This window comes from Colletes gigas, unplaced genomic scaffold (assembly GCF_013123115.1).
Source record: "Colletes gigas isolate AHSC1104 unplaced genomic scaffold, ASM1312311v1 Colletes_gigas_Sc00009, whole genome shotgun sequence".
Classification (NCBI taxonomy): Eukaryota; Metazoa; Arthropoda; class Insecta; order Hymenoptera; family Colletidae; genus Colletes; species Colletes gigas.
In genome coordinates this window covers 135,636-163,535 of record NW_025106638.1, presented here as the reverse complement: position 1 = coordinate 163,535, position 27,900 = coordinate 135,636, and the positions used below count along the sequence as shown (strand labels likewise).

General features: G+C 36.5%; 1 protein-coding gene across 3 annotated transcripts; it reads left to right on the top strand.

The window, feature by feature from the left end:
* Window positions 1-5: 5 nt before the first annotated feature.
* LOC122397157 (synaptotagmin 1) lies at window positions 6-27,631 on the top strand. Of its 3 annotated transcripts, none has more exons than XM_043396101.1 (9): window positions 6-216; window positions 18,386-18,503; window positions 18,609-18,734; window positions 21,721-21,866; window positions 21,955-22,047; window positions 23,732-23,926; window positions 24,046-24,222; window positions 25,241-25,492; window positions 27,133-27,631. In XM_043396101.1, exons 2-9 carry the CDS (start codon window positions 18,389-18,391, stop codon window positions 27,325-27,327), a joined length of 1,299 nt encoding a protein of 432 aa, XP_043252036.1. In that variant the 5' UTR covers window positions 6-216; window positions 18,386-18,388; the 3' UTR covers window positions 27,328-27,631. The 3 variants fall into 3 exon arrangements, with proteins under 3 accessions (XP_043252036.1, XP_043252034.1, XP_043252035.1); XM_043396099.1 differs by having other exon boundaries at window positions 21,949-22,047; XM_043396100.1 differs by lacking the exon at window positions 6-216 and adding an exon at window positions 16,546-16,681 and having other exon boundaries at window positions 21,949-22,047.
* The last annotated feature ends 269 nt before the right edge of the window (window positions 27,632-27,900 follow it).

Genomic DNA, 27,900 nt, shown 5'->3' with positions numbered 1-27,900 from the left:
TGCGATAGATTTTCCACCGTCTACACCGTCGTCGATGTCGCAGGGCGTATAACGATGCGCTTGTAAAACCGCGGCTCCCGTGTTTCCCTAACACGACGAGATACCACGTTTCGTTCTCGCATCGACGTTTGGTTCGCGCGACTGCAGCTCGACGAGCAACCAACCAGGCGAGGAAGCAACCCCCGTTCGAGAGCAGGCAGCCGACGAACAACCGCCGTGAGTAGAAACTTTCGTCGCGGAGCAACCCCTTCTGGCCCACGAAAACTCGGCCCAGTCCTATCGTTTCCCTTTTCTCTCTCGAAACACGGAGCCCTTGGACATCCACCGTTCGTACCGTTCCACGAAACAACCGTGGAATTTACGTTTGGCGAACCTTCTACGGTTTCCTAAGCTCCCTTAAGAGGGCTAGGTTCTCCGTGCCACCAACTTCCAGCGAGTATCTGTTATCGTTCCCGGGTAACAACCACGGACTAGCGCGATCACGACGATTTTTCTGATCTGTTGGGTGGTACTCGTTCCTTTTTCTCCGCAGATAGGCATCGTTCAGGTTCCCGTGCACGAACCGGAGATTATAGATTTCTCGAACCGCGAGGAAGCTATTTCTGGTCGCTTCTAACCGACTCTGGCGTTTCTGCCAGCGTTGGTCGTCTTTTGGGGTGGTAGTTCGACTCTGTTTTGCGATAGTTTGTTATTTCTGTGCCTCTGAGTCGTTCCTTTCGGCGGTAGTTGGAGCCTGGTATTAATTTCTTATTCTTCGACGTATCAGTCGGATTCTGTTGTTAATATCGTGTTACTTCCATCTATTTGGGTTATTTGTTGAGCTGTTAGGAGTGTGTCGTTTCTTGGCACCAGTTCTTTTTGAAATTTCGCTACTAATTTCGTTACTAATTTTTACATTTTTGGGGTGATAGCTTCTGTTATTCCCCTTCTGGGTTATGTTTCATTATTTCTATTCTACCACCCCAGATTGTTTCTGAATGATTTTACTACAAGCCTGCGAGTTGCACAACTAGATCGCATTTTGGGTTGCCAAATAGATTCTAATAGCAGTCTCTAGGACACGCAGATGCAAAATCTCGCAGTGTCCCTTTTTCGTCCCTTCGTCCTATACCCGACAACCCCAGAGTTCCGGTCGTTTCCAAGGATCGTTCTCCTGACCGTTTTCCCTCGTTTTACCTTTGACTTCTACGTTCATCGTTCCATGTATCTGAACTCTCCTAGACTTCACGGGTCGTCGGTGCTTTCAGAAAACGTCCCCTTCGTCCCGTTGTTCGTGAACCGTGAGAATTCTTCTTGGCAGTGGTCAGCTTTCGAGCCTTCGATATGTGCATCGCTCGACCGGACTAATTACGATTCTAAGTGCTATTCCTTCGACTCGAAGCGTAACCCTTTCACTCCTGTTTGGTCCTCTCATCAAACGATAATAATAATACCATCTTACCAAGATTCGTGCATATTAATCCACTCTCGGATAAAGGGGAACAAGGGAAAATTGATGTTTGGCACGAATACGATGTACAGCTATATATCGTCAGTAACATAACCTCGATACGTATCCCTGAAAACGTGAGCCGATCAATTTTCCTCCGCCGTTTCCGGCGTGACATTTTACGCTTCTTATTTCTCCCGGTATCGACGACATCGCTGCACTCTGATCGCGGAAGTCGATGACGAGCGTTCATGAATGGACGTCGATGGACCCGGTGGATCTTCTTTTCGCCGACCCAACCCCCATGTTGTCCCGCTGGCACACTTTCCCGACATCCATATTCGTCCAAGCTGTTCCCCCGACCCTGTCGAATCGTAATCGACGAATAGAATTTCGTCCATCGAGTCTGAACCGTTCCTCTTTCGTCGTATCGACTTTTTTTTTCAACAGATTCCTGTGCTCGATAACCATGGAATCCACGACGATTTCCGGCGTCGTCGAATCGTTATTCGTGGACTCGATCATCCCTCAACGCTCCATTATTCCGTTTATTTTAACAATCTGAAAAAGTGAAGGAGTTCCCATAAGTGTGCTTATTGGTATACTTCGTTCGAGTGTCTTTAAAGCCTCTAAATCCTAATTAGTGGATTTAATCCTTCAATCGACGATGTTATCCTGCATATTGATATTTATTTTGCGATCTAAACTGGTGAAACGTTTCTGAAAAGTGTGTCTGCGTTGGATTTCTATATTATTTTCGGTACTCCCGGGTGCCATTGAAACGCGTAATCAGTGGACACGATTTTCCACTTTACGACACGTAAACTCGCGACGAGGTTTAGATTATGGGTTATTAAAATTATTCGAAAACGCTTCGCCGTGATTCGAAACAGAAATCGTCTTTATTGGCCCGTGGTTTGAATTGTAAACTAATTACGTCGCACGACCTAACCTAGACGAGGCTAATGCTGCCATTAACGTCGATTAACGCCTCGACGCTTGAATTTTTTCAACGCGTTAATAGAATTTATTGCGTGGAAAATTATTTCACACATTTGCTACGTACTATGTATTTTCGTAACGTGATTTGTGGTTAAGAAATCATTACTTGCAAACCTTGTATATTCAAAGATGCTGCACAAACAAAATAAAAAGTAAAATATATATGTGTTACACCATTTGATGAAGGATCTAGATAAACGTAATCACTCACTTCGATGTGATTATACTTCGTACGAAGTAGCAATCATTTCAATTCCACTTTCGAGACAAAGGAGTTGAAAGCTCTATTATGGACTCTTATTCTGATCGGCCATGTTAAGTGAACGCAATTGTTGAAATTGCACGAATTTCTTTGTGTTTCTCTTAGGTCCCGTAGAAAATCCGAGCATAAAATGTAGGGTGTCCAATTCAGCAACCTTTCGTTTAAACGAAGCCTGCTACAGAACAGTAGTAATTCATTGCATTCCCGAATTATAGTTACTAAAGTCACTTTACGTAAAATTAGTACCTATTTCGAAATAAGACAATCTCGACGGATATAAATTTTTTAATTAAATCACGACATCTCGATTTCCTGCGAAATATTTATTTTTAGAATAGAACTGTGGATGCAGCGAGCATATACCATGCACATCCATTTTAATTTAAATACGCTTATTTAATTATTGCAAAATATATACATACCCTTAAATATGGAACAGATACGGATGCTAAATTATATTACCGGATTCTTTAAGCAAATTTTCATAACGATCACGCATTAAGCTTGCTCATCGAATAATCAACTTTTATTCCAAGAGAAATCGTTCCTAAAATACAGTCACGAAACATTTACACGTTTCCAACGATGTTTCGGCGTTTATTTCAAGGCGTTGGAATTTTATTTTTATTTATTAAAACTTTTCAATATAAGAAGACATACTTTAACATATTAATTTTAATTTTAGAACGAGTATTGAGAGAAGCAAACCAGATTATGGTGGTCGTCTCGAAGAGAATCGTGCAACGAATTAGTTTTAGGTGTAGAATGTATTGTAGTGACGTTTGTCTTAAACAGGCGTGTGATAAGACTTAAATTGCATGTAGGAATATAGGAATATCCCGATAACTATAGTCAGAGAGACTGAGAAGTTGCGGTTAATATTATTGGACTAGTATGTACCTGTAAGCACGCGGTTGTATCGATTCGAGCTTCGACTATGCACTTGTGCCCACCATTGCACGATGCACCCCAGTGAAACCCAGATCCTATTCGGACACAATAGTAGTCGAAGACAAACGTGCCCATAACCTCACGAGTGATTTACGCGTGCTGTAATCGTGCAATAACAATAACTGTCGAGTAACTTTATAATAATTCTACATAATCTTACCTTACGACAATTTTTACAACGATTTTATAATCACTTTATCGTAGTCTGAATTTAACTCCAATTTTTTGGACAATTGTTACATTTTCGAACATTCCCTCGTCATCTTAATTTTACAATTTTATTGTAATTTCATTTTGCTGCAATTTTACTGTTATTATGTAACAATTGCAATCTTAATTTGTCTGTAATTTTATAATAACTTGTATAATTTCATTTTTACAAATTATTAAATTTACTATATGTCTATTGTAAATGTCTGTTAGCTGCAATTTTGATTCTATAACAACTTCATTGTAATTTTAACTTTAGTTTAACTTTATGGTAGTATTTATAATTTCATTTCATTCTAATCTCTATTTTATCATAACTTCCTAAAATAACTTTATTGTACGTTTATAGAAACGTTACAATGGTCCTATTGCAACCCTTCATTTTAATGCAATTTTACGGTACTTTTATCGTAACCCGCTCTATTTTTACTGAAAACTCCTGCTAATTGCATAATCGTCCCATTGGAATATTTACTTCGTTCTAATTTTACGCAACTTTATAACAGCTTCTTTAGAATTTTGTTTCTATCGCGATTCGACAATGAGACTCGTTAAGTAACGATTATACTGCAAATACTATTAATATTACTGACTAAAATGCTCATTTCACGCATGATTATATTTCACTGAAAAGTTACACCACCGTTAATTACAGCTTCAAACCATTTTTGGGTTTCCAATAATTACTAATGCATTGTAGATTAACTCTAATTGCGTAAATTTCACTCAAATATAATTATATTATTTTAATTTACCGTGATTTTATCAGGTTAAACTTCTCTCACATTTCACAGAAACTGAAATCATTTTAATAATATGTATTATCGCCCATAAACAATTACTAAACGTTTATAGGTTATATACAGGGTGTTCAACCATATCTGGGAAAAATTTTAATGGGGGATTCTAGAGGTCAAAATAAGACGAAAATCAAGAATACTAATTTGTTGATGGAGGCTTCGTTAAAAAATTATTAACGTTTAAAGTTCCGGCCGTACTGAATTTTTTTCTAGAAAGTGGGTAGGATTTCGGGGGTAGATCTGTTCACCAAAAATGATTGTAATTGACCCCCGCTACCGAAAATAATTTTCCCAGAACGATTTGAAATTTTTTTTTCGCCGAAAAATTTAAACACCTTGTCGATTTTTCTTAAAAATTCGTTTTTTATTTTTAATAATTTTGGTTGGTGCTGTACAGAAAAGTTGTCTAATACTTTTTCGTAGGTATCCATGAGCTCTACATCACTACTAAATTTCATTGAAATATATTCACTATTGTAGGAGTTATGGTCGTTTGAAAATTGGACCATTTTTATGGGATTTATCTCATTTTACAGGGTCTAGGAACAACTTTTCTAACATTTTTGGAATTTCTACATATTCTTCACCAAAATACGCGTTGTTTGCCGTTTGGAAAATTAAAATCCTCCAATCCGTTCAGGAGTTATGACATTTTAAAGATTCGCATTTCAGGGAAGCATTTCTGGCCTCACATTAGATTTTCGGTAATTTTTTTCTCGAATGTGAGTAGGATTTCAGGGGTATGTGTATTCACAAAAAATGATTGTGATTGAGCCCCGCAACCAAAAATAATTTTTTCAGAATGATTTGAAATTTTTTAATTTAATTTTTTAATAACTTTTTAATGAAGCCTCAGTCAAGAAATTGTCTTATTTTGGCCTCCAAAATCTCCCATTAAAATTTTTCCCAGAGCCGAACACCCTATATTGTTCTCAACGTATTAATAATCCATAATTTAGTATAGTTTACTCTATAAAAGTTTAAAAAAACGTTGGACCTTTATATACATATATGCTTTTACAAGAAAATCTCTCAAAAGGTCATCTAAAGTTCAACGTATTATACATAATTGAATTTCTCTTCTTGTCAGCTATAATAACAATATGCAATCACCTTCGAAATAATAATTTTGAAATGTCAAGAAGCGAGGGAAAATATTGTATTATTTATATTCTCCAAAATATATTTGTTTACAGATATTTTATCGCTCGCCCTGTATATGGTTCTCTCATAAACAAATTAACTAAAACAATAGAAGTCGTTTAAAAATTCGTCGTTTAAGCCCGTATAATTTGTGAGGTAATTTTATTTATTTTTTTTTTTATGATTAATGTGAGGTAAATTTTTATCAAAACTTTTCCTCCGAGGAAATGAAATCAAACAATCTGGTAACTGCATTAGTCGTATGTGCACGCGTACCTGACAAGCTGCAAATTCGATTTTCTCAAAACATTTTGTAGAAAAATATCGATCCGTCGGTTTTAATTTCAGACATAAATGTCTTCCATAATAATTTGCAAATATAGTTGCAAACAGGTTTATTCGCAGTCTGTTAATTGAACTCATCAGTGACGCAAAATGTGATATATAGATTTCTCAACACACTTGTACATACTGTCACGCACGATACTTTATCTTTATTATATCAGCAAACATGGATCAATTTCTGATATCAGAAAAAATGACACGGGAGTTAGCTTCTATAACTCAGCACTTTTTAATAAAACGAAACTTTCGACCATATCCAGGATTATAAAATTTCCAACCATGATTTCGAACATCGTACACGGCCATGATGCATCTTTTTTGATGGGCAAATTAATCTTTTATAATTGTAATCACCGTACGAGTATATTTTTTACGTACGGATAAAATATTCTATTATTTCAAAATAATGGTAAACACATTTTATACTTTTTAAATTTTCTACAACTCCTTTAGGGTTTAACCCTTTCTTGCAAGTTCTCGATTGGATTCAAATCCAGTTTTGCACTAAATAGCCTTTCTGTGAAAGATGTTTGAGGAATCTCAAAACAACCACTCCTCTACACTAGAAATTAAGAAGTTTTGATATACAATTGGGAATATTTATAAACAATAAGATTGGGAATATTTTTATTTATAATTCCGATAATCATGATTTCGTAACGACATTAAAATTAAAATATCTCCTAAAGCAACCACTTTTCGACATAAACAGACGAATACATTTTTATAGAGAATACAAAGTCCAGTCTTAACAAACGCAAATCACACGGTGTCACGATCTGGACTCCGATGTTCGCGACCATCTTCAATTATGGATGTAATGACATGGAACGCCGTTCGTCGGTGGGATGGACGAACGGTTTAGAGGCCAGACGAGAAAGTGCACGAGATTACTCTGATTAAAGAGTGTTCCTTCCTGAAGGAACATCCGTCCTTCCTTGCATTTTGTTTCATAAACGCCTAACGCTTTCAAAATGCGCCCCTCAAGAAGTATTTTAGTCACGAATAACCATATATTCATTTGCAAACTAGTTTTTATCCACAGTTCCGCTTATCTAGGTGTACAAAATCATAATAATAAAAACCTTGAACAAATTAAATTTCAAATATTCGTAAACATTCCTTAGAATTTTTTTGAAAAAAGGAAACTTTTTTTTTATAAGTTTCGATCATTTTTGTCTTTAGTTTATGGTGCCCGTGTCCGTGGAAATGAAATTATAACCGTTTAGGGAAGGAAACGATTATTTGATTCTCCCACGAGAACAAATTTTAGAAATATTTTTTTTCGTTGAAAACAGTCGTGATATCGGGTGGGAAGATAGTAAATGGTGTCTGAAATTCGGAATAACAGGTGTAACAGTAGATAGATACGAACAAAGTATGACACGAAAAAATTGTTACAGAGCAGGTGGGTGAGAATCTATTCCTAGATAAAGGTTTAAATGGCCCCTAACTAATTGTTCTCGAGCGCGAAACACAAAACGCTCGCGATAGTACGTTTTACACCGGGAGTTAATATTAAATTCCACGCGATAATGGACGCCCGGAGGGAAATGCGTTTAATCCCGACTCTGGGCCCTCGAGTGGCTCGGTTTAGCAGCCCTGACATTGATTCTTCAACTAATTATAAATTAAATCCAACCGATCGGCGAGGTTGTTCATCGCGATGGATATAGTTGCTAAAGGAAATCGCGACAACGGTTTGAATAATGTCAAGTGCTCTTCTTTAACTACCCCCGGAAAACGGGAAAGGAGAAAAGTAGTTCCTGGAATGAAATTTTCTCCGAGCACCTTCAATTGTGCCTTCGATAATACGGCTCTTGCGGCTTCTAACGGTTCTCCTATGTATTTTACGTAACAAAGATTCTGTATGAAATACGATCATAATTAAAGTTTTCGAAGCTCGCGGAAGTATTCCGCCCCCCACTTTCGACGGAAGTTCAAACTCGCGCTTCCAGGCAACGAGGAAGGAAAGAAAGTTTCGTAAAAGATTCCAGCAACGTGCGCCGATAGTTTGGTGCGTGTGAGCTCCTTTTACAGTTTTACGACCAAAATCGAAAAGTTATAATGCACCTGGACACAGTTTCACGTTTCCCCGTTTTTTTCGTTGCGTTTCTGTCGGTGATCGCTGAATCTCTTCCAACTACGATGTCCGTAAAATGAAAAATTAGTCGACGCGTTGCTTCGAAATTCAATCTCAGAGAAAACAAAATAGGATGAAAGCACCCAGAAGTAAGTAAGACGGGAAGTGCTGTTGGATAAAAGATCTGATGGCGCGTTTAAATGAAGAGTAGGTCGGAAGAGCAGGTATTTCTGAAAGATTGGAATTATAATAGCGAGAGGATATATAGGAAAAAGAAGCCTGGAATTAGTGCCAAGGAAGAAGAATTATCGGAGCTTAAAAATACTCGACGCATTGTGGAATTCCCTCGAGCGGATTCCTTGGTCTAAAATTAATTTATAATTATCAATTGTGAAGCCAACAGATCGTGCAACTTTTTTAATCGTACTGATAATTCTACGTGTTCGAAACGAAAATCTCACTGGACGGAAAAGTAAAATGCATCGTCGAGGATTTATTCGGTACGTTGACCATCGATCAAACTCTACGCATCGTTTGGTCCACAAAATCTTCGAGACGTCTTCTTACGATCGCCATTAGTACTAATGACAAAGAGCCACCGAAGCTTGGCCATATTCATATTATAAAACTGCTGCGAGGAGACCTGAGACTCGACGCTTAAATCCTATCGACAGATACCCCTATTGATTTTACAAACTCCCCCAGTATACAGGGTGAACCAGTAAAAGCAGAACATCTTAATGTCTTGAATATTCGAAATGGGGGTTAAAAACAGTTGTCTACGAGATTAAATAAAAATTTAAACGACAATAAGTACACTTATAATTAGTAAACAAATTAACAAATTTTAAATTTCACGATTTTAATATAGTTGAACTCTTTCAAAATTCAGATTTCTCCGTTTTTTATTATTTTGAGTTGTTTTGTTTTCCCGTTTGGCTTACGAAACATACATATATCGAATAGGAAGGAGTTCTCTGAATAACTGTAAATATACAACTTCTTACTATTATTTTAAAAGATGAAAACATTACAATGTTTACTAGAAATATTTACTGGGCCACCGAGTTGGCTTTACTTCCTTCCATTTATCGATACGAAAGATCTCGAACGTCACGAGGCACGCGGAAAACTGTTTCTTATTCCCAAGTTTCTCTCCTCCATGGAGTTCACTAATTATCGCGAATTCGTAAGTCAAACATAATTAGCGTGCTCAGCGAATTCGAGGCACGTTCAAAGCTCTATTTATCCTCCAACGTTTGCTGTACCGGGATCCCATTACGAGTAGTTCGACGTTAAATCGTGCATTTTCTTCCTCCTGTCGTTGCTTCACGTTCCATTGAATCGAAATTACAACAGCATCTGCTACTTCGACTCGCAAAATGTAATAAAGTAATAAATGGCTTCAGATTCAAACAATTCTCAGGACTATAAAACATTCGTAAGTTTTTTAGCTAGCGATCCCTTTTCGACAAGAAAGCTTAAACGGGTCCTCAATTTTAACGAAACTTTCAGAACTTGCCATAAAAAGTTAGAACATAATATCGACATAATTTTTCTTTAATTAAATGAAAAGAAAAAAAGACGATTTCTTAATATATTTCACTGTAAATCTTTGACAAGTTTCGTTTTACATTTTCCAACGTCCAAACTCTTTCTTCCCGCAAATCTTTTCAGTGCACATATTTTTATAAGATTGAAATCAACACGTTGCATGTACGAACAAATTCAAACAAAGTTAACGCTTATTATTAACGATTAAACTTAAAAAGTAACGATTAAAACGACGATATAATTGAGAAATCGATGCAACTGTTCCGGAACTTAAATAGAGACAGCGATCGTGACGAGAAACTATCATTACGACTAAGTGGTTTACCGATCCTCGGAGGGTTGAGCGACACGTGAAACCCTGGAAACATGACATCCTTTCACGCCCACGCACATGTAACGCGATGCAGCAGCTAGGAGTTATACACGCTTCGTTGCCATAAAAATTCGCAATGCATTCACTGGCCCGAAGAAAATGCGTTTATCTCGATGAAACGTTACGCACGATGCGAGCCAATACGTTGCTCTCTCGCGATACTTGAACTTCCGGTTCTGTTTCTAATCTGGACGAAACTGTTGTCAATTCTAAGGAGAAATTTTCTTAGAAACATTGGTGTTGAGGGGTTGAGCAAAATACTTTAAATTTGATGAAAGAAACTTTCTGATCAACTTCACACGTCAACGATAATGACGAGTGAATATTTGTGGGATACGGAAGATAAATACTTGAATCACTGATCAGTGGAATATTGCAAATTCTTGAATATACCTGTTACGATACCTCTAAAAATGACGACACTAGATAAAACATTTCTTCGTACGGCCCTGACTATAGTCTGAGGCCCTTAGCTGCTCGTATTTCTGCCAATTCACTTGTTTCGGGGGCTGAAACGTGTAAACTTTGACACCTACTCGAGTTTACGACCTTGCTATATCGTGGCCCGAACTATACACGGTTAAGGAGCACAGAGTGGCTGTGCCATAAGCATCGACCGCAACAACGTTTGTAAAACATTCGAATATTCGTTCGTGGCCGAAACAAACGTGAAGGGAAGTTAATTTACGAATGAAAACTGTATTCGTTAGTCGTTGTTGAGGTGTTGAGCAAAATTTCTAATATGCTTAACTTCACACGTCAAAGTTAATGACGAGTGAATATTTGTGGGATACGGAAGGTAAATACTTGAATCACAATCAGTGGAATATTGCAACAATCAATAACAATTTATTCTACGTCTCTGGGCGATGCTTAAACCTCCGGTTCTGTTTCTAATCTGGACGAAACTATTGTCAACTCTAAGGAGAAATTTTCTTAGAACCATTGGTTAGAATTTATAAACATTTTTTATTCGCGATTAGGCTGAGTTCTTTTCGAGACATAACAGAAACATAACAGAATATGTCGAGATAGATTCAAAGTTTTTACACGATACTTCTTACTAGAGACAATAAAATGGAAAAATTTTATATGCGATGTATATAATTGTTCTGGCTCAATTTGTGGAACTATTCTGAAGATAGAAAACGGGGAAATAAAATTTAAAAAAAATACGCAATCGTTCATTCAGACGTTTCCGAGAATGTCACTGTGGTAGGTGCGGGGAAGTATTATATGCGTGGGCGACGCGTGTCTGACGTCAATTTATCATTCGCGCGACGATAACGATTATTTTGTTCGACGTACAGTTGTACTCCGTTGCTGTGTTATCGAATTTTATCGGACACCAACGTCGTATTACGAGCGAGAAGAAATAGCAGGGGGAGAGTAGTATGTAAAATCGTAACCGTGACTTAATACTAGCGTTCTTTACGTTTCAGAATATTAAAAAATGTTCCATTCTATTTTATCACTCCGAATGACAATCCCCGTGCTCCGTTCGAAAGAAATATTCTCAATTGTTGTTGTTCGACCGATTATATCACGGTATTCTTTCATTAAATATTGAAAACAAAATTTAACAGGCGTATGAAAACCCTCTGATGATAAACAATAGCACATTTTTTTTAAGTCACAAGAATATAGCAATTTTTATTTACATAAGCTGAAGATTACTCGAATTTTAGTACAAATGACTTAAATTTGAATACTTCGATCACAGTTCGCAGGTTGCAATTTTAATTTGTTTTTATAATTTTAATTACATTACTATTTATTATCTGCGTCTGTTTAATTTTCTCCTATTATTAATGATGTTACACATATACACAATTTGATTCAAATGTTGTTTGAAATATAACGAACTTATGAATTTAAATTTAAATTTAATTTTCTCCCATTTGAAGTTTAGAAAGATATTTAACCGATTTTATCCATAACTTTCGCTGACGCGCTCCCGTAGTGGAAGAATCACCGAGCGAAGTAGTAAAACCTTATCAATGTCAGACCCGGCGCACTCAGATGTGACAGGTTGACGAGCGTCCTCCGCACCCAACGATTTCTCTTCCACGGTTCCCTTTATTCCACGCGCTTCATCGACGCTTTAAAAAAAAAATCCGATTTCCCTTGATCGTCTCATAATATCAGTTCTTCCGTGCAACGTCATTGTGGAACGCTGACGCAACTGAACAGTTACGCACAACTTGATATTAACTCCATTAACTCTGAGTACACTATAAAAAGAATTTCTCATAGTCTCCCACGTCTCATAGTCTCTGGCTTGCGCTCAACAATTTCATTCGACCGACGATGATACAAAATTAACTTTTCCGGAAATAAATATTTACGTTTGAGACAACGACTCCCAAAAGCTTTCTTTATATATAAAAAATAAACTCAAGGAAGTTGTTAAATCATTATACGGTAGAGGCACTATCAGATTTACAATAATTGAAAGATTGTTAAAAGAATTTTTTACAAGATATAATAGAAGTCCGTCCTCAAGAAATTTCAATTCAAACTAAAAATAGTTTTTTTCCAACGATGAATCCTTAAATATCAGTTACTGTTGGGGCTGTTACGCGAGAATTCCCCCTAAAATGATCGGTCCGTGACGTGATATGATTGCAGAGGGTCTGACAACTATAAAGCGAAGGGAAGAACTGCCCATGGGGAGAAATAGATACACACCGCGACAAATCTACAAGAAACACAGTTTGGAGAAATCCTATTTAAGGTAGAAATTTCTTCGTTCGTTCGTAATGTTATTGATTATTGGTTCTACGAAACTTGGACGAAGAATGTAAATATAGCTACTTAATTTGCGACAGAACTATAAGTGTTGAACCGATAAATTACACGTTAAATAGAAAGTTAAATAGAACTGAAATTAACTTAATTAATAACTCAAGAGACAAAGAGTATTCGATGAAAGGTTATAATTATTTTAAAAAAAAACTCGAATCATGTTAAAAAAATGTCTGAGCGATCGTCTGAGAACAACTTGAGAGGCAGAAAATTTATTTTGAAGCACGTTACGAATTCGATAAGAAATATAGACGAATGCTATTAGAACACCATAAAAGTTAATTATTCATAGAAAATACTGTTTCATAGTTTTGTTGCAGTCGTTTTTGAGGTAATCTGTTATAATGTCTATAAAACAACGTAAACAGTGTCTTTGTATATCTGTATATATAATAATACTAAAATACCAGTGTCTTATGATTTTTTCAAAGACTGTATGCCGGGGGAAAAGAAGGGGAGGAAAGTTATGGCGACCCTACAGGCCCGCGAGCTGAAATAATTCCCATATATTCTCCCCACGAGCACGCCGTTTGCGTTCCTCGGTTTCTTGCTCCCCCTTTTCAAGCCGTCCGTGATCTTCTTCGCGCCGCCATAATCTTTCGCGTCCCCTGTCACATCTGCTTCATAACCTTCTTTCCCTAATACACACCCACGCAACCTTTCCCAAAGGCGAACACTCCCGTGTCACTCGTATTTCTTCCAGTTTCCCGTCCAGGCTGACATTTCGCGCACGAACGAGTCTCCCCGCAAAATCCTGTTACTTTTCCCTGCGCTGGAATTCGTTCTCCTTTGAAATAAGTCTTTATGTTTCGAAGAACATTATAGGGAAACCAGCATGGATATTAGAAAGACCGATATCGGGGGAGGAACTACACCACTTGGAATTTATCGACGATGTCGAGCATGAAATATTATAGAATTATTAGTGTATTCTCTAGTCGAGACTCTTTCACGGGCAGATTAGGGCTTCTTTCAATTTCAAGTAGATATTTTATTTTATTTATGTTAAATTTTAACTTTGATTTGAAATAGCCTATATTTTCCGTTGAGACTTGGGGGCTTTTTCAAGTTCAAGTAGATATTTTACTTTATTTAAATTATAAATTAAATAGTCTACATTTTCCATCGAAACATAGAGAATACCTAAACAAAATTTCGTTCGAATTAGACAAAACTAGTAGGAGTTATAAGGATATCACAAACATACAGATTTTTTATTATATTATATTTTAACGATTCTGAATGACAATTTAATTATAATTAAATTCAAATAAATAATTGAACTTTGTCCACTAAAGATAGAAATCATTTTTATGACATATTAGAATTGAGATGGAAATGTAGGAAATACTCCCATTTGGAACAAAATAGACAACACGTTGGGATATGTCAAGGTTTATCAAGTATTGTATACAAACAGATTGACATAGTGGTAGTACAGTTTATGATTAAGCATTGGTGGAGTATAAAGATATGGTTGACATAACTTGGGAACGAGGTCGAATATAGCACACGTTTATCAACTTGATGTTTAATGAACTTTTATCATTGTTCTTGCATCATGCAGAAACGAGTCTTAGATGTTGCGTACACACTGTACATATTTTAAAATATAACCAAACCGATAATTCGCAATATAGTGCCCCCTCGTTAAAACGTCGCGTTTGTACCTCGATAAAAGTCGGAACGATAAAACGTGTTTCTAAAACGAACCTTATGTCAATTTTTTAATGTTATTGACATTAGGAATAGTACAAAATACCAAGTACTTCATCGAACTATTAAATATTTCTATTCGTTATATGAACCTAACTCGTCGCATACTCACTCGTCATCGAGTCTTATAAATTGAAATCAACACATTTTTACGTTCACGAGGAATTTGTAAAACGAATCTATTAATTTCCATGACCATTCCTTGCACGTACGAACGAAATTAAGTAGTACAGGTTTGAAAAATTATTTGTAATTAAATCGTACGTCAAGGGGTTAAAATTTGAAGAAATTTTGCTTCTGGATGCAAGTGGCCTAACATCTACCGACCCTCTTAGAGAGAATTTTTATTGCAGAAGGTTACTATTGATTCTTGTCTGAGACCTTCCAGAAGTCGCATACTCTATATAACAATGGCAGATATAGACGTCTGGCCGCTACACAACAGTGGAAGGTTGTTTAAATTAGAGCTGCACGAAATCTAATCCAATTAAGGATTAACAATTACGATTGTAAAATCTAACTGCAAACCACGATTGCAAAATACATTTTATAATCCTTAATTGCTAATGCAGATTCAATTGCAAAATGAAGCTGCTACGAATTACATTTACAACTATAAATGCAATCGATTGGCTGCAATTATAAATGTAAAATTTTCAAATGTTTAAATTTTTGATCAAACGATTGGAAAAAATGAACGTTTTATTTTTGTAACTCGTGCCTAAGTATATGCATACGAGGATCGCTAACATATTTTTAGAATTGTGTATTTAATGTTTGCATTCTTGCAAATATTGGAATAGCTTTCCAATAAAAAGCGACCAAGAAATTTTCTTCGTTTGTCAATTAAAGAATGCCTCCACGGTTCAATACCCCGAAGGAATCGGAAAAATAGAACCCGGAAATGTCGGGGTTTGAAGCAGGCAAGGGTTTTACGCACGCAATCGTCGAGGGCAATATTCTCATCGATTCACGAATAAAAAACTAAACGGCTTGATTAGATTTAACGAACGAATTTCGATGCAAACATTGTTGAAAACATTTAAGCCAACGTAACTAACAACGACAGTACTTTTAATTGGCGACTTTAACAATACACTGTGACTCTTTTTCTATTGCTCAGAATTTACCTAAGTTATATGTATATACATGTGCCAAATTCCTTTTCACAAAATAAACTCATTTAAATTCATTTAGATATTTCTGGGTTAATAAATTTCTTTAAAAATAAAAAAAAAAAGAATTTATTCCGCGATAGAAGACCCAGTAACACGAATCGAGGATTTCCTCGAAGTGGAGCAAAGTAATAGAAATAGTATCGTTTTAACTATCGATAATTGAAAGAGAAAATTTTGTTCGCGATTCGACGTTCGTGTTCCGATACTTCAAAGGAAATTGCTTTCCTTTCGCGTAATTTTTCACATTTATTTCCCATCGGCTTTTATCGCGATAATTACTCGACAATTTTCGCTCGACGGAAAGCAGGCCTTTCCGATATAATAATAACGCCTGTAGAGACGACGTGCATTTAAATCACGCGACTCGACGTAGCACGCAATCGCCACGATACGCGTGCAAACGCAATCTACGAATCCGGAAACGCGTCGTTGATTGTAAAACCTAACAGTGCTCGTGGAAACGCCGTGGCTCGCGTCCCTCGTTTATGGTTTGCAACGGGGAATTCGATTCCGCCATGACCGCAACAAAAATTAAACATCGCGTCGCATAATTCATTCCAACTTGCAAACTATTACGAGGATTCTGGTCGATTATGTTCTCGTGATCTTGTGCTCGTATTACACGTTCGAAATGGTGGAACGTGATTTCAATAAAATCGAAACTAAGACACCATTACACGTTACGAACAACGATTTTTAACAGTGAAAATTCGATTTATATTTCATAATAATTTAAACACATTTTGTATTTCTTCCATCAATGATATATAATGTGAAATTACAGCCGAAAGAACCGAAAATAGAACAGATTTAAATCTGCAAGCAGTGTGAGTGTCAAATCTGTTTGTTCGTAAATTACTTTAGGATATGAAACACCGAAAGTAACGTTGTAAAAAAGTAAAGAAATCGATAAACGTGTTGTAATCGAGAAGAAGGGAACGACAACGAACTGATTGCTTTGAATTTTAATCGAAGAACCGATAACGAACGCAAGGCAATTTTGCTTGCGCGAGACACTGTTTGTATTTTTAAATGGCGCGGATATGTTGCTTTCGAAATTGAAAATAAACTCGATTTACTCCGTTGATCCGCGAGGTTTCGTATTTCGAGAATGCCTCGAGGACAGGTTCGAATCTAGTTTTTTTTCTTGTATTTTTTATCGATTAAGAACGCAACAACGTGAAACTGGATGATAAGTTATTTATTGTTCTTCCAAAGTACGTTATCTTGATGGTGAACTTCGCACGAAAGAATGCTATTTTTCTTGAACACAGTCCGTGACACACTTAAAAATAGATTAAGAGGGGTGGCACTTTCATATAAATATTTCACTTGGAAAGTTTATCGAAGAATGCGCTCGGTTATTCAAGCTAAACGCAATATTAAATCGATTATGAAAAACAGAAGTCGGTAAACGTGTAATTGAGAACGATGTCTAACAAATATATAATTAACCACTTTCGTATATTTTCTAAATTCTTGAATGAAAAAAAAATCACTGACACGGATATTTATCGAGAGTTCATCAGTACGTTTTGCTTTTGATCTTCTTTGGCGAATGCGAAATCTAACGAAATCTAACACTAACTTTATTAATGGTTACATGAAGCACCCCATTTTCACACGTGTTCACGCTTTCCTTCGTATTTAAATTTTGAATAAAATTTAGTGAGAAAGTTGTGGCGCGCATATGGCCGCACGATGGCGCTTTACGTGAGAGTACTGCACAACTGTAGGGGAACCCCAAGTGAAGCTCGCCACGCGGTCACGGGGGATCTCGTGCGTGTATATTAACACTAGAACTACCAAACCAGTCAAAATGACCCATTCGTGATTTCTAATAAAACTTGTAAAAAATTTACTCGACTGAATTTTTGAAAATTTATCGTAATTTTCTATAAGAGAATATACAGGGTGGTCCACGCAATTGTTTCAAGTCATAACTCCGTTATTACTGCATTTACGAAAAAATGCCACAAGAGAAAGATAAATGGTTCGAAGAGCACTACATCTGTGGGCCTTTAAATTTTTGTTAGATGCAGCAGTGCATGTGCAATTAACAATTGCATCATTTCTTTAAATAGAAATGCATATTTTTTTTTACACAGATCGATTCTTCTGCCCATTCTAAGTATAAAATGATTAGGGTACCATGACAAACAAATTATTAGATCTCGAGATATTTTCAAAAAATGTCTTTATCGAAATAGATACTCAAACTTTCTTCGCGTATCTATCGTTTCAATTTCTTTGGTACAAATGAACACACTATAATTGTCGGTAGTTCTAGCGTTAATATCGAAACAGTTTTATCAATTTCGCTGAGTGATTTATTGACTTGAATAATTTATATTTTATATTATTATCGGACCACAAAAGTATAGCGTCGAATTGGTCTCTATCAATTTTTTCCCCTTAATTTCTGGCGTAAAATCGCCGCTGCTAACGAGCACACATCTCCGAATGAAAAACGGAATCCTCTAGCGACGGAAGCGCGTGCTGAACATTCTCGTTTCTTATTCTTGTCTCAGAAAATGCCTGCCGTAAAGAGGGAAGCGGAGAAGGTGCCGGAAGAGCCGGTGCCGGTGGAGGAGGTCGTCGAATCGACGTTAAACACCTTGATGAGCACAGACATGGAAATGAAAGAAGGTAAACGGATGCTTTGCTAACCATTTTCCCGTTTCGATGTTTTCGCGGATGTCGCGTGAATTTTCTCAACGAGAACCCGCGACTAACGATTCGCTTGTTTCGCAGGCACAGACGCGGAAGTAGTCACCGAGAGCGCAGGTAAAACGCTCGAAACGAAAATTGAGGACCTCGGGAAAGAGCTTGCGGAAGAGATGGGAATACCAACATGGGGCCTCGTTACGATCCTAATAGGTAAACGCAACACCGATTATGAGTAACTTTTCTGCATCAGTAATCGAGTATTATCGAGAACAAACAATCGTTTACACGTTTACTGTTACCCAAATTAGGCGATCCAACGTTTCCCCTTCCCTTTTGTCTTACAAAATGATAGGGTCAGTTGCCCTAATACGTTCCTAATTTGGAACACAGCAATATTAAAGCAATTATCGTAATTTTCGAATTCCAAAGCAACGTTCGTAAACGAATATTCAAGAAAATATCGCAGTCTGAGTTTATGCAAGGTGATCTTTGATCTAATATTATATACATAATAAGGTAAGTGCATCAGCTTTGTGTCAGCTCGATTATTTCTTCGAATATGGTCAAATTTTCGCAACAGTTGTCGAAATTATGAATTTCTATCTCGTGAACATCATATTTCTAAAAACTCAAGGAACAATGATGTGTCTGATATGGAATACCTGAACTGGCTCAATATGCAATATTTCATATTAGGGATCGTATCTCTGATTCCATTTTTATTACATAAAACGTGTTTTCTGTCCTTTAATATCGTCTAATGCAGTTCAAACGATTATAGACAAAAAAATTGGATTTTCGAAGGCGGAAAAGATATACTCGGTTACCAGAGCAACATCATTTCGATTTGTTAAACAAATGCTTTTGATGCTTGTTTTAATTTATTAGAAAGTGAAAAAACATCAATATCCTGCAAGTAGAATATTCAATTGTGATGAAACAGATCTACAGGTTCACTTATATCAACAGAAAGAGGAAGTCTAGTTACTAGAATAATTTGTATGAGAACTAGTGGAATTTATGTGTCTCCAATGATAATATTTCCCCGTAAAAACATGGAAAATGAATTGATAAATTGTGCTCCTCGCGGAACCATATTCGAAGCACACCATTCTGGTTGAATTGAGATGGATATCTTTACTAATTGGTTTAAACATTTTGTAGAACACGTTAAGCCTTCCAAAAATGATCCAGTTCTACTAAATTCGATATATTATGCTATTCCATATTAGGCACATATAGTATTCCATATTACGAGCACTATAAGCCTAATATAGAAAATGAGGACCTCAGTAAAAAAAAAGTAAACATTTCCTAAACCGTTATTGTATTTTAAATTTTACTGTTACCAGTCAAAAGAGCATAAAATATTTAAGTTTTTATAAAAGTTTTGCAAGCAAGTGAAACATGTGTATAAAAAAAACTCATTCCATATTAGGGCAACTGACCTCTGTTGGTAAATGCTTGCTTCGTTAAATAACTAGTAAAATAATACAACGATTTGAATTAATTTGTTCAATCACACGAAGAGTATATTTTCTATTAGAATACGTGGGATGAAATCTGTCTACAACTACTTAATAATTATTTAGAATTTATTTAATTCCGAGCAACTTTTCTCTATACCTAGAAATTCCTCTAAATTACCAAGTTCCCTCAGGATACCAAGGACACCCTTTCGAGTAATTTATGGACAGATAGCTTGTACGTTGAAAAAATAATTTACTGATTGGACGGTAGATGCTTGCAGAGAAAGCTTACCAGAACAAATCCACAACCAGGTAACTAATAAACTAATAGAACTGATTGGTTGTGGGTTTGTGCACTTAAGCTGTCGCCCGCGAGCGGACTACGAGCATGCAAGTACCCATTGTTCAATCAGTATTAACGAGCTATAGGAGACATTGTGAACCAGGGGTGGCAAACCAAAGGCTCGCGAGCTAGTTATGGCTCCTTCCCCTACTTTCGTGTTCTGCTCAAGCGTAGTCATCGGATCGATACCGATTCAGGACATTCAACCAATACGATACCAAAATACTCGATAGAAAATATCGATACGACAATTTTAATAATTCACGAATTTATTTTATACGAAGGTATACACAGGCTCACGAAAATCGATGATGTATTCCTAACTGAAATTTACACAAACCGTACGTAAATATTTTAAAATTGTCGTATATATCGCGTATGGAAAATATGTGAGAATAACATGCAAAAATTTCATTGGAATGAAATAACATACAGGGTATTACGCATTTTTCCGTACAAACGTCAACGCTGTGTTTTACAAGTAAAACTAAGACTAATATAACAAAAAGTCCATGAATGCTTTGTTAAGAAGTTATAATAAAAATATGAACTGTGAAACTCGGTTGAGATTCAGGATATTGAAATGAGAAAAAAATATTTATAATTAAATAAAATGAATCTTTTGTAAGCATTCGATATCGTGAATTTCTTTGCAATTTACTGAACATAAGCTCGAACGATAGTTCAAAATTTTATGACAACAAAAAGTTATCGTCGAAGAAGGAATACTTCAGCATACAAGGTAAATGATAGAAACTGAACTCTGATAAAGAAATGTTTAAGCTTTCCTCATAATTCTACGTTAAAAATATTTTTTCGTACCTCAACTAGCAGTTGCCCTCTTTAAACAAGATTTTAATTTTGTTCGTTTAGTAAATAAAAAAACATCACATTTCATATTTTTTATATTTGTTACATGAAACTTTAGTCTCATCTTTACTTGTAAGACATACTGCTAAAGTGTCTACGGATTTTTAAATTTCAATTAGGAATACGTCATCGTTCGAATACTTTCACGAGCCTGTGCGAATACCTGTTTGAGACGACTCATCATTCAAACCAACTGTTTTACTCTTTCAGAGCGATCAAACATCCCAGAGCCTCCGTATCTCGAACAAATCACACTAATCGTGCAACTTACTCTGTTCCAGTTCCCCGTCGAACATATTCACTCGTTCACGTACTCTTTTTACCCGAAAAAAAATATTCATTCACGATACAGCGATCCCCGAACGAACGCTTACGCGCTTGCGAGTTACGCTTGAACGATAGTTGCGTCTAGAAATAAATTAAAAGAAAGAAAAAAAATTAAACCAAGCATCCACGACCCGCCCCCGGAGCCAGGCGTTTTAATTCCATCGAATCTTCTTTTTCGCTTGAGTAGCCGTAGGCGTAGTAGTTCTCGGAATCTGCTTCTGCTGCATAAGAAGATGCTGTCGCAAAAGGCGATCCAAGGACGGGAAGAAAGGGTTGAAGGGAGCGGTGGACCTGAAATCGGTGCAGCTGTTGGGCACCACGTACAAGGACAAGGTACGGATTCGGTGTTCCGTGACTTCATTGTAGATATTAGAAGCACACTTTACACTCGTGGAATCCACTTCGATCTGTTAAGGTCCAGCCGGATATGGAAGAACTGACCGATAACGCGGAGGAACCGGACGAGGCGGAGAGTAAGCAGAGCGAGGTGAAACTCGGGAAACTTCAATTCAAGGTACGTCCCTGTTCCCTGTTTTCAAATCTCTTGTCTTCCAACGCCGTCACGCAAAATTTTCCATCCCAATTTCGGTTCGATTTTCTTGAAATTGTTCGTATGCAGGGAGGCCAAAATAAGACGAAGATCAAGAATAGAAATTTGTTGATTCGGGCTTCGTTAAAAAGTTATTAACGTTTCAAGTTCCATACTGACCGGAAAATTTGTTGACAAAATTAAAAAATTTCAAATTGTTCTGGAAAAAATATTTTGGACTGCGGGGGTCAATTGCAATCATTTTTGGTGAACACACATACGTCCGAAATACTACGCATTTTCGAGAAAAAAATTCAAGAAGGTGGACTTTGTCGTCAAAAGTGAAAAATTTCAAATCGTTTTGGAAAAAATATTTTTGACTGCGGGAATCAATTGCAATCATTTTTGGTGAATACGCATACGTTCGAAATCCTACGCATTTTCGAGGAAAAAATTCAAGAAGGTGGACTTTGTCGTCGAAAGTGAAAAGTTTCAAATCGTTCTGGAAAAAATATTTTTGACTGCGGGGCTCAATTGCAATCATTTTTGGTAAATACACATATGTTCGAAATCCTACGCATTTTCGAGAAAAAAATTCTTTACCAAAAATATAATGTCTGACCCAGAAATAATTCCCCGCATGCGAATTTTTACAATGTCATAACTCCTGAACGGATTGAAGGATTTTAATGTTTCAAAATGCAAATAACGCGTATTTTGGTGGAGAATATGTAGAAATTCTAAAAATATTTGGCAAGTTGTTCCTTCACCCCGTAAAGTGCGAAAAACCCCATAAAAATGGTCCAATTTTCAAACAGCCATAACTCCTACAATAGTGAACATATTTCAATGAAACTTTTTTTTTAAGTAGAGCACATGGATACCTACAAAACAGTATATAACAACTTTTCTATAGGGTATCAAACAAAATTACTAAAAATCAAAAACGAATTTTGAAGAAAAAAATTTTTCAGCGAAAAGAAAAATTAGTAATCGTTTTAGAAAAAATATTTTTTGACTGCGGGGGTCATTACAATCATTTATGGTAAATAGACATATCCCCGAATTCCTACTCGCTTTCGAGAAAAAAATTCGTGTAGGTGCTTGAATTTTTCAGTGAAATTGAAAAGTTTCAAATCATTCTGGAAAAATTATTTTCATTTGCGGGGGTCAATTACAATTATTTTGATTGAATAGACATACCCCCAAAATCCTATTCACTTTCGAGAAAAAAATTCGTGTAGATGGACAAATTTTTTTAATAATTTTTAACAATAATTTTGCTAATAACTTTTTAACAATGCCTCAATCAACAAATTGGTATTCTTGATTTTGGTCTTATTTTGCCCCTAGAATCTCTCATTAAAATTTTTCCCAAAGGTGGCTGAACACCCTGTACAGTCAATTTTCTTGCATTAAAACTCAGAAATCCGAAACATTAAAGAAATTGGCTAGTGCTATAGTTATAGCATACTATACTTGTTTACCCGACGAAGACAGAAGGCCTGAAAACACTTGCATCAACGTTTCTAGATCCTCGTACAGATATCGTGAAACTCCGCCAGAAATAACGAATCTCCAATGTTTTTCTATCTCGACAGCCCCCGTGTCTCCAGCGAGCGATTATCGCGTCAGAAATGATCGATGCAGTAATAATAAATAATTACAGCTCGAATACGACTTCAACATGAACAGTCTGGCGGTAACAGTGATACAAGCGGAGGAACTGCCAGCCTTGGACATGGGCGGGACGTCCGATCCGTACGTGAAGGTCTACCTGCTGCCCGACAAGAAGAAGAAATTCGAAACGAAAGTGCACAGGAAAACGCTCAATCCGGCCTTCAACGAGACTTTCACATTCAAGGTCAGTGTCGAGTTTTCACTCCGTAATATCGTCGATGACGACGAAAGAACAGGACACGATTCCCCCGTAGCGAACCGCTTTTTCTTCCGCGGTGAGTTAACGAATCGTTCGTCTTCTAGAACGTCACTTACGGAGACGCGATGAACAAGACGCTGGTCTTCGCCATCTTCGACTTCGACAGGTTCTCCAAGCACGACCAAATCGGCGAAGTCAAGGTGCCGCTCTGCCAAGTAGATTTGGCCCAGACGATCGAGGAGTGGAGGGAACTGCAGAGCGTCGAGGGCGAGGGCGGCCAGGTAATCTTCGTTTCGACGTGTTTTGAATACGTTTCAAGGAAATTATTTCAAACGTCGACCACAGGTAGACAGCGGATGTTTATGCAATATGCAAAAATATAAGAATTACTTAAAGCATCAGACGAATTATTATATTTAGAGATTGATACAATCCTCTACGAAGCTCTGATTTCCTTAATTCTATTAACAAAAATATGAATTTGCATAAAAATCCGCAATCTAATCGTAAGAAAATAATCGAGAAAGCCGATTATAAGAAACGGGGGTAAAATAAAATTTGAAATTTTTCATTACCTCTGGTATCACAGTTGTTTCTTGAACTTCTCTGTTCTGAGAAGATAAATGGGTTTGTCAAATTAAAATATATCGTTCCGAAAGGGAAGAATATTTCCAGAATTTTATTATAAGATGTTTTCAATTTATCTTTAAACAGTAATTTAAATGAATTTATAGAATTTTTTGTGTCAAGAACTCAAAAATATTTTATAATAGAATTTTTTAACCAAACTTGTAATCGAAGAAGAAAATATAACTTAAGGGGCGAAACCACTCTGTCGGATTGAAAAAATCGAAATTTTTTTTTCCATCTCTTTTCAATACTTTGGGTTTTAAGAATAGAAATATTCTTAATACGACGGTTGCCCTTGCAATTCGAATATTTTTGTGGCTTACGATATTAAATCTAATAAAGTCTTCCTAACTCGGATACAAATGAAATTTTTACGACAAGTAATTTAAGAAATGTATTTTGTCGAAAAGGTTAAACATTTATTAGAAAAAGTTTCAAAGTTACCCCCAAAAAATTCTTGAAAATTGCTTTTATTTTCCAGCCATCGCAGTGATTTCCCCCCTTAAATATACACTTTTTAAATTCGATATAACTTAGTCCACTTTGTTCTATCGAATTAAAAAATAATTACAATGATAAATTAAAAATATATTTATGTATGTTATTATTAAAAATAATTAAAAAAATATAAAAATCGTAACGCGATTTGTGTAAATCTGTTGATCGCAGGATAACAAATTGGGTGACATATGCTTTTCGCTGCGATACGTCCCCACGGCTGGTAAATTGACAGTGGTGATTCTGGAGGCGAAGAACCTGAAGAAGATGGACGTTGGCGGCCTGTCGGATCCATACGTGAAGATCGCTTTGATGCAGAACGGCAAGAGATTGAAGAAGAAGAAAACGTCCATCAAGAAGTGCACCCTTAATCCGTATTACAACGAATCGTTCACGTTTGAGGTACCCTTCGAGCAAATACAGGTACGTACCGTCTACGTTTACTTATTGCCCCTGTCTGTTTTCTTACTTTCGTTCGATACAGTTAACAGACACAGGTAACATTAACCGTACACGTAACTCAGAACTTCTCTAACACCTCTTGCCGACTTTTGCACACGTCTTTCTTTTCAATTATGTTTTAGACAGAAACAATTACAGTAACTTTATTTATTAATCTGTTTGTATCCTGATAATCAGACTGCGGATCTTTATATAAATTCATATTTTTATTAAGCTCAAAGAAATGGATGCTTTGTTGTCTGAACCCCTAAATGTAATAATTCGTATCTTACTTCAACCATTTCATATATTTTTGAATCCTGTAGCTTTCTGTGAATAAAAATTTCCCATAAATGCATAAAAATCCGCCAGTCTACTGATAATATAAGAAATTTAAGCTAGTTTGGCTCATTGCAAACGGACGTCTCGAACATTTAATAAAAATTCTATCTGGAAATGAAAAGATAAATTATAAAATTATGACAACAACGTCGCTTTTAACAGGGGATGAATGAAGCATACGAAAATAGATGATCCGTGTGTAATGCGTCGATCAGCCCTTCATAAGATAGTAGTTTTTACTCAAATAAACCTGCTTCGCTATTAATAAAAAATAACAGCGTATCGCTATTCGCAGCTTCTATTTTTGAAATATTAATAGCCTTCTGGTCTTTTATATCTTATGAATGTAAAAAAAGAAGCTTGCAATTTACGTGTCTGCATTGCCTGCTTCTCACAGCCTTATGAAGGGATTATTATTTAATTAAGCTTCTTGAAAATACCATACTTCCGGATCGTGAGGCCATTTACTTATATTTACTAGAATCTTTACTTATCGCTGTATAATATTATCTACAATGCATCTCTCGTATCTTCTAATCGCTATGCATGCCATTTGGAATCTGATATATGATACACACACTGTCCATCAAAAGTATTAGATCATGCCTTCGATACAAATGCATTTTAATTTACTAAAACAATGTAATCGCGTTTTTCAATTTAAATATTTCCTTTCAAGGACACGTACACTATTGAGTCTTTAAAAATAACAATTAAACGTTTACTTTTTTCATCAGTCTTCCATGAAACGAGTGATCGAATACTTTCGAGCTTATGTTGAAAACACACACTTTCAATTAACGTTTATATAATATTTAAATTTGCAAATCTCTTTCTCCGTACTATGCAGAGACGACAAGTTATCCAGCGAGTCTGATCAGTTATAGTATAATCCCCTTCGTTGTAACCGATCGGACCAGCTAGCCAACTTCTCATCTTTCCACAATACTTTTCACTTGACGATCTTTTCATTACTCCTGAGCACGATTAAAAGCTCGCGAAAATGGACGCGGAAGGAATAGTAAAACTGTTAGTAGATGAAATTAATTAGATTTGTCACTGTTTTTGGTGATTTATTTTCTGAAATTGATTCCTATGACATCCCGAAAGCACGTTAAATTTAATCCTTTCGATCGGATCCGTTCTCGCGAGCTTCCACGCTTTAAAATTCTATGATTGGTACGGCTAACGCTAGACTATTAATGGTCCCTCACGGTCCGGAAGTTATGGCGATGTATTATCCCGTGGGACGATACATTAACACGTAATTTCGCGTTTAGAAAGTGCAATTGGTTGTCACGGTAGTCGACTACGATCGTATCGGCACCTCAGAACCCATTGGGAAGGTCGTCTTGGGGTACAACGCGAGCGGAACAGAGTTGAGACACTGGTCCGACATGTTGGCATCCCCGAGACGTCCTATTGCTCAATGGCACACGCTTAAGGACCCCGAGGACGGCGACAAGAAGGACTAAGAGCGTTCAGTATGTCCAAGTTAAGGTAATGCACACCAAAGGTTCTAAGCATATACGACAAATGTACAGAAGCAGTTTTTTCGTTTCGTTACGTTACGTTCGCTTTCGCCCCACCCACTCGACAAACTATATATATTTTCCAACGATAACCCGTGGACGATACACCCGTACGAGGCAGGATTTTCTCTGGACAAAAGAAAGGAACGAATGAGTTGGACATAAAACGAACAAAAATATCGGGATCGATAGAAAACGGATGCAACGATCTACGACGGGTAAACCGATCGTTTATTCGCTGGGATAATACAAGCCGTGCACGAAAACTAGAGAAAACAGTGAGAAAGTGCGATAGCCAGAGCGAAAGAGAGAGAGCGAGAGAGAGAGAGAGAAAGAGTGAACGAGCGAAAGAGAGTAAATATGAAAAAAGAGAAAAGGAAATAAATACTTAGTAGACTATTAATAATCTATTATTAACTAAATAACAATAAATACCATCAAGAAGATTTTAGTATTAACAATATGTTCTCATGAAGTGTAGAACCTTGTATATACGTATTATCTACTATACTTCTC

Bases quoted from the DNA above. Each gene is read 5' to 3' on its own strand.
- LOC122397157 (XM_043396099.1), top strand. From the start codon at position 18,389: ATGCCTGCCGTAAAGAGGGAAGCGGAGAAGGTGCCGGAAGAGCCGGTG. The intron at 22,048-23,731 runs GTACGTCCCTGT...AAATAATTACAG, and splicing joins TCGGGAAACTTCAATTCAAG to CTCGAATACGACTTCAACAT. The intron at 23,927-24,045 runs GTCAGTGTCGAG...TTCGTCTTCTAG, and splicing joins ACGAGACTTTCACATTCAAG to AACGTCACTTACGGAGACGC.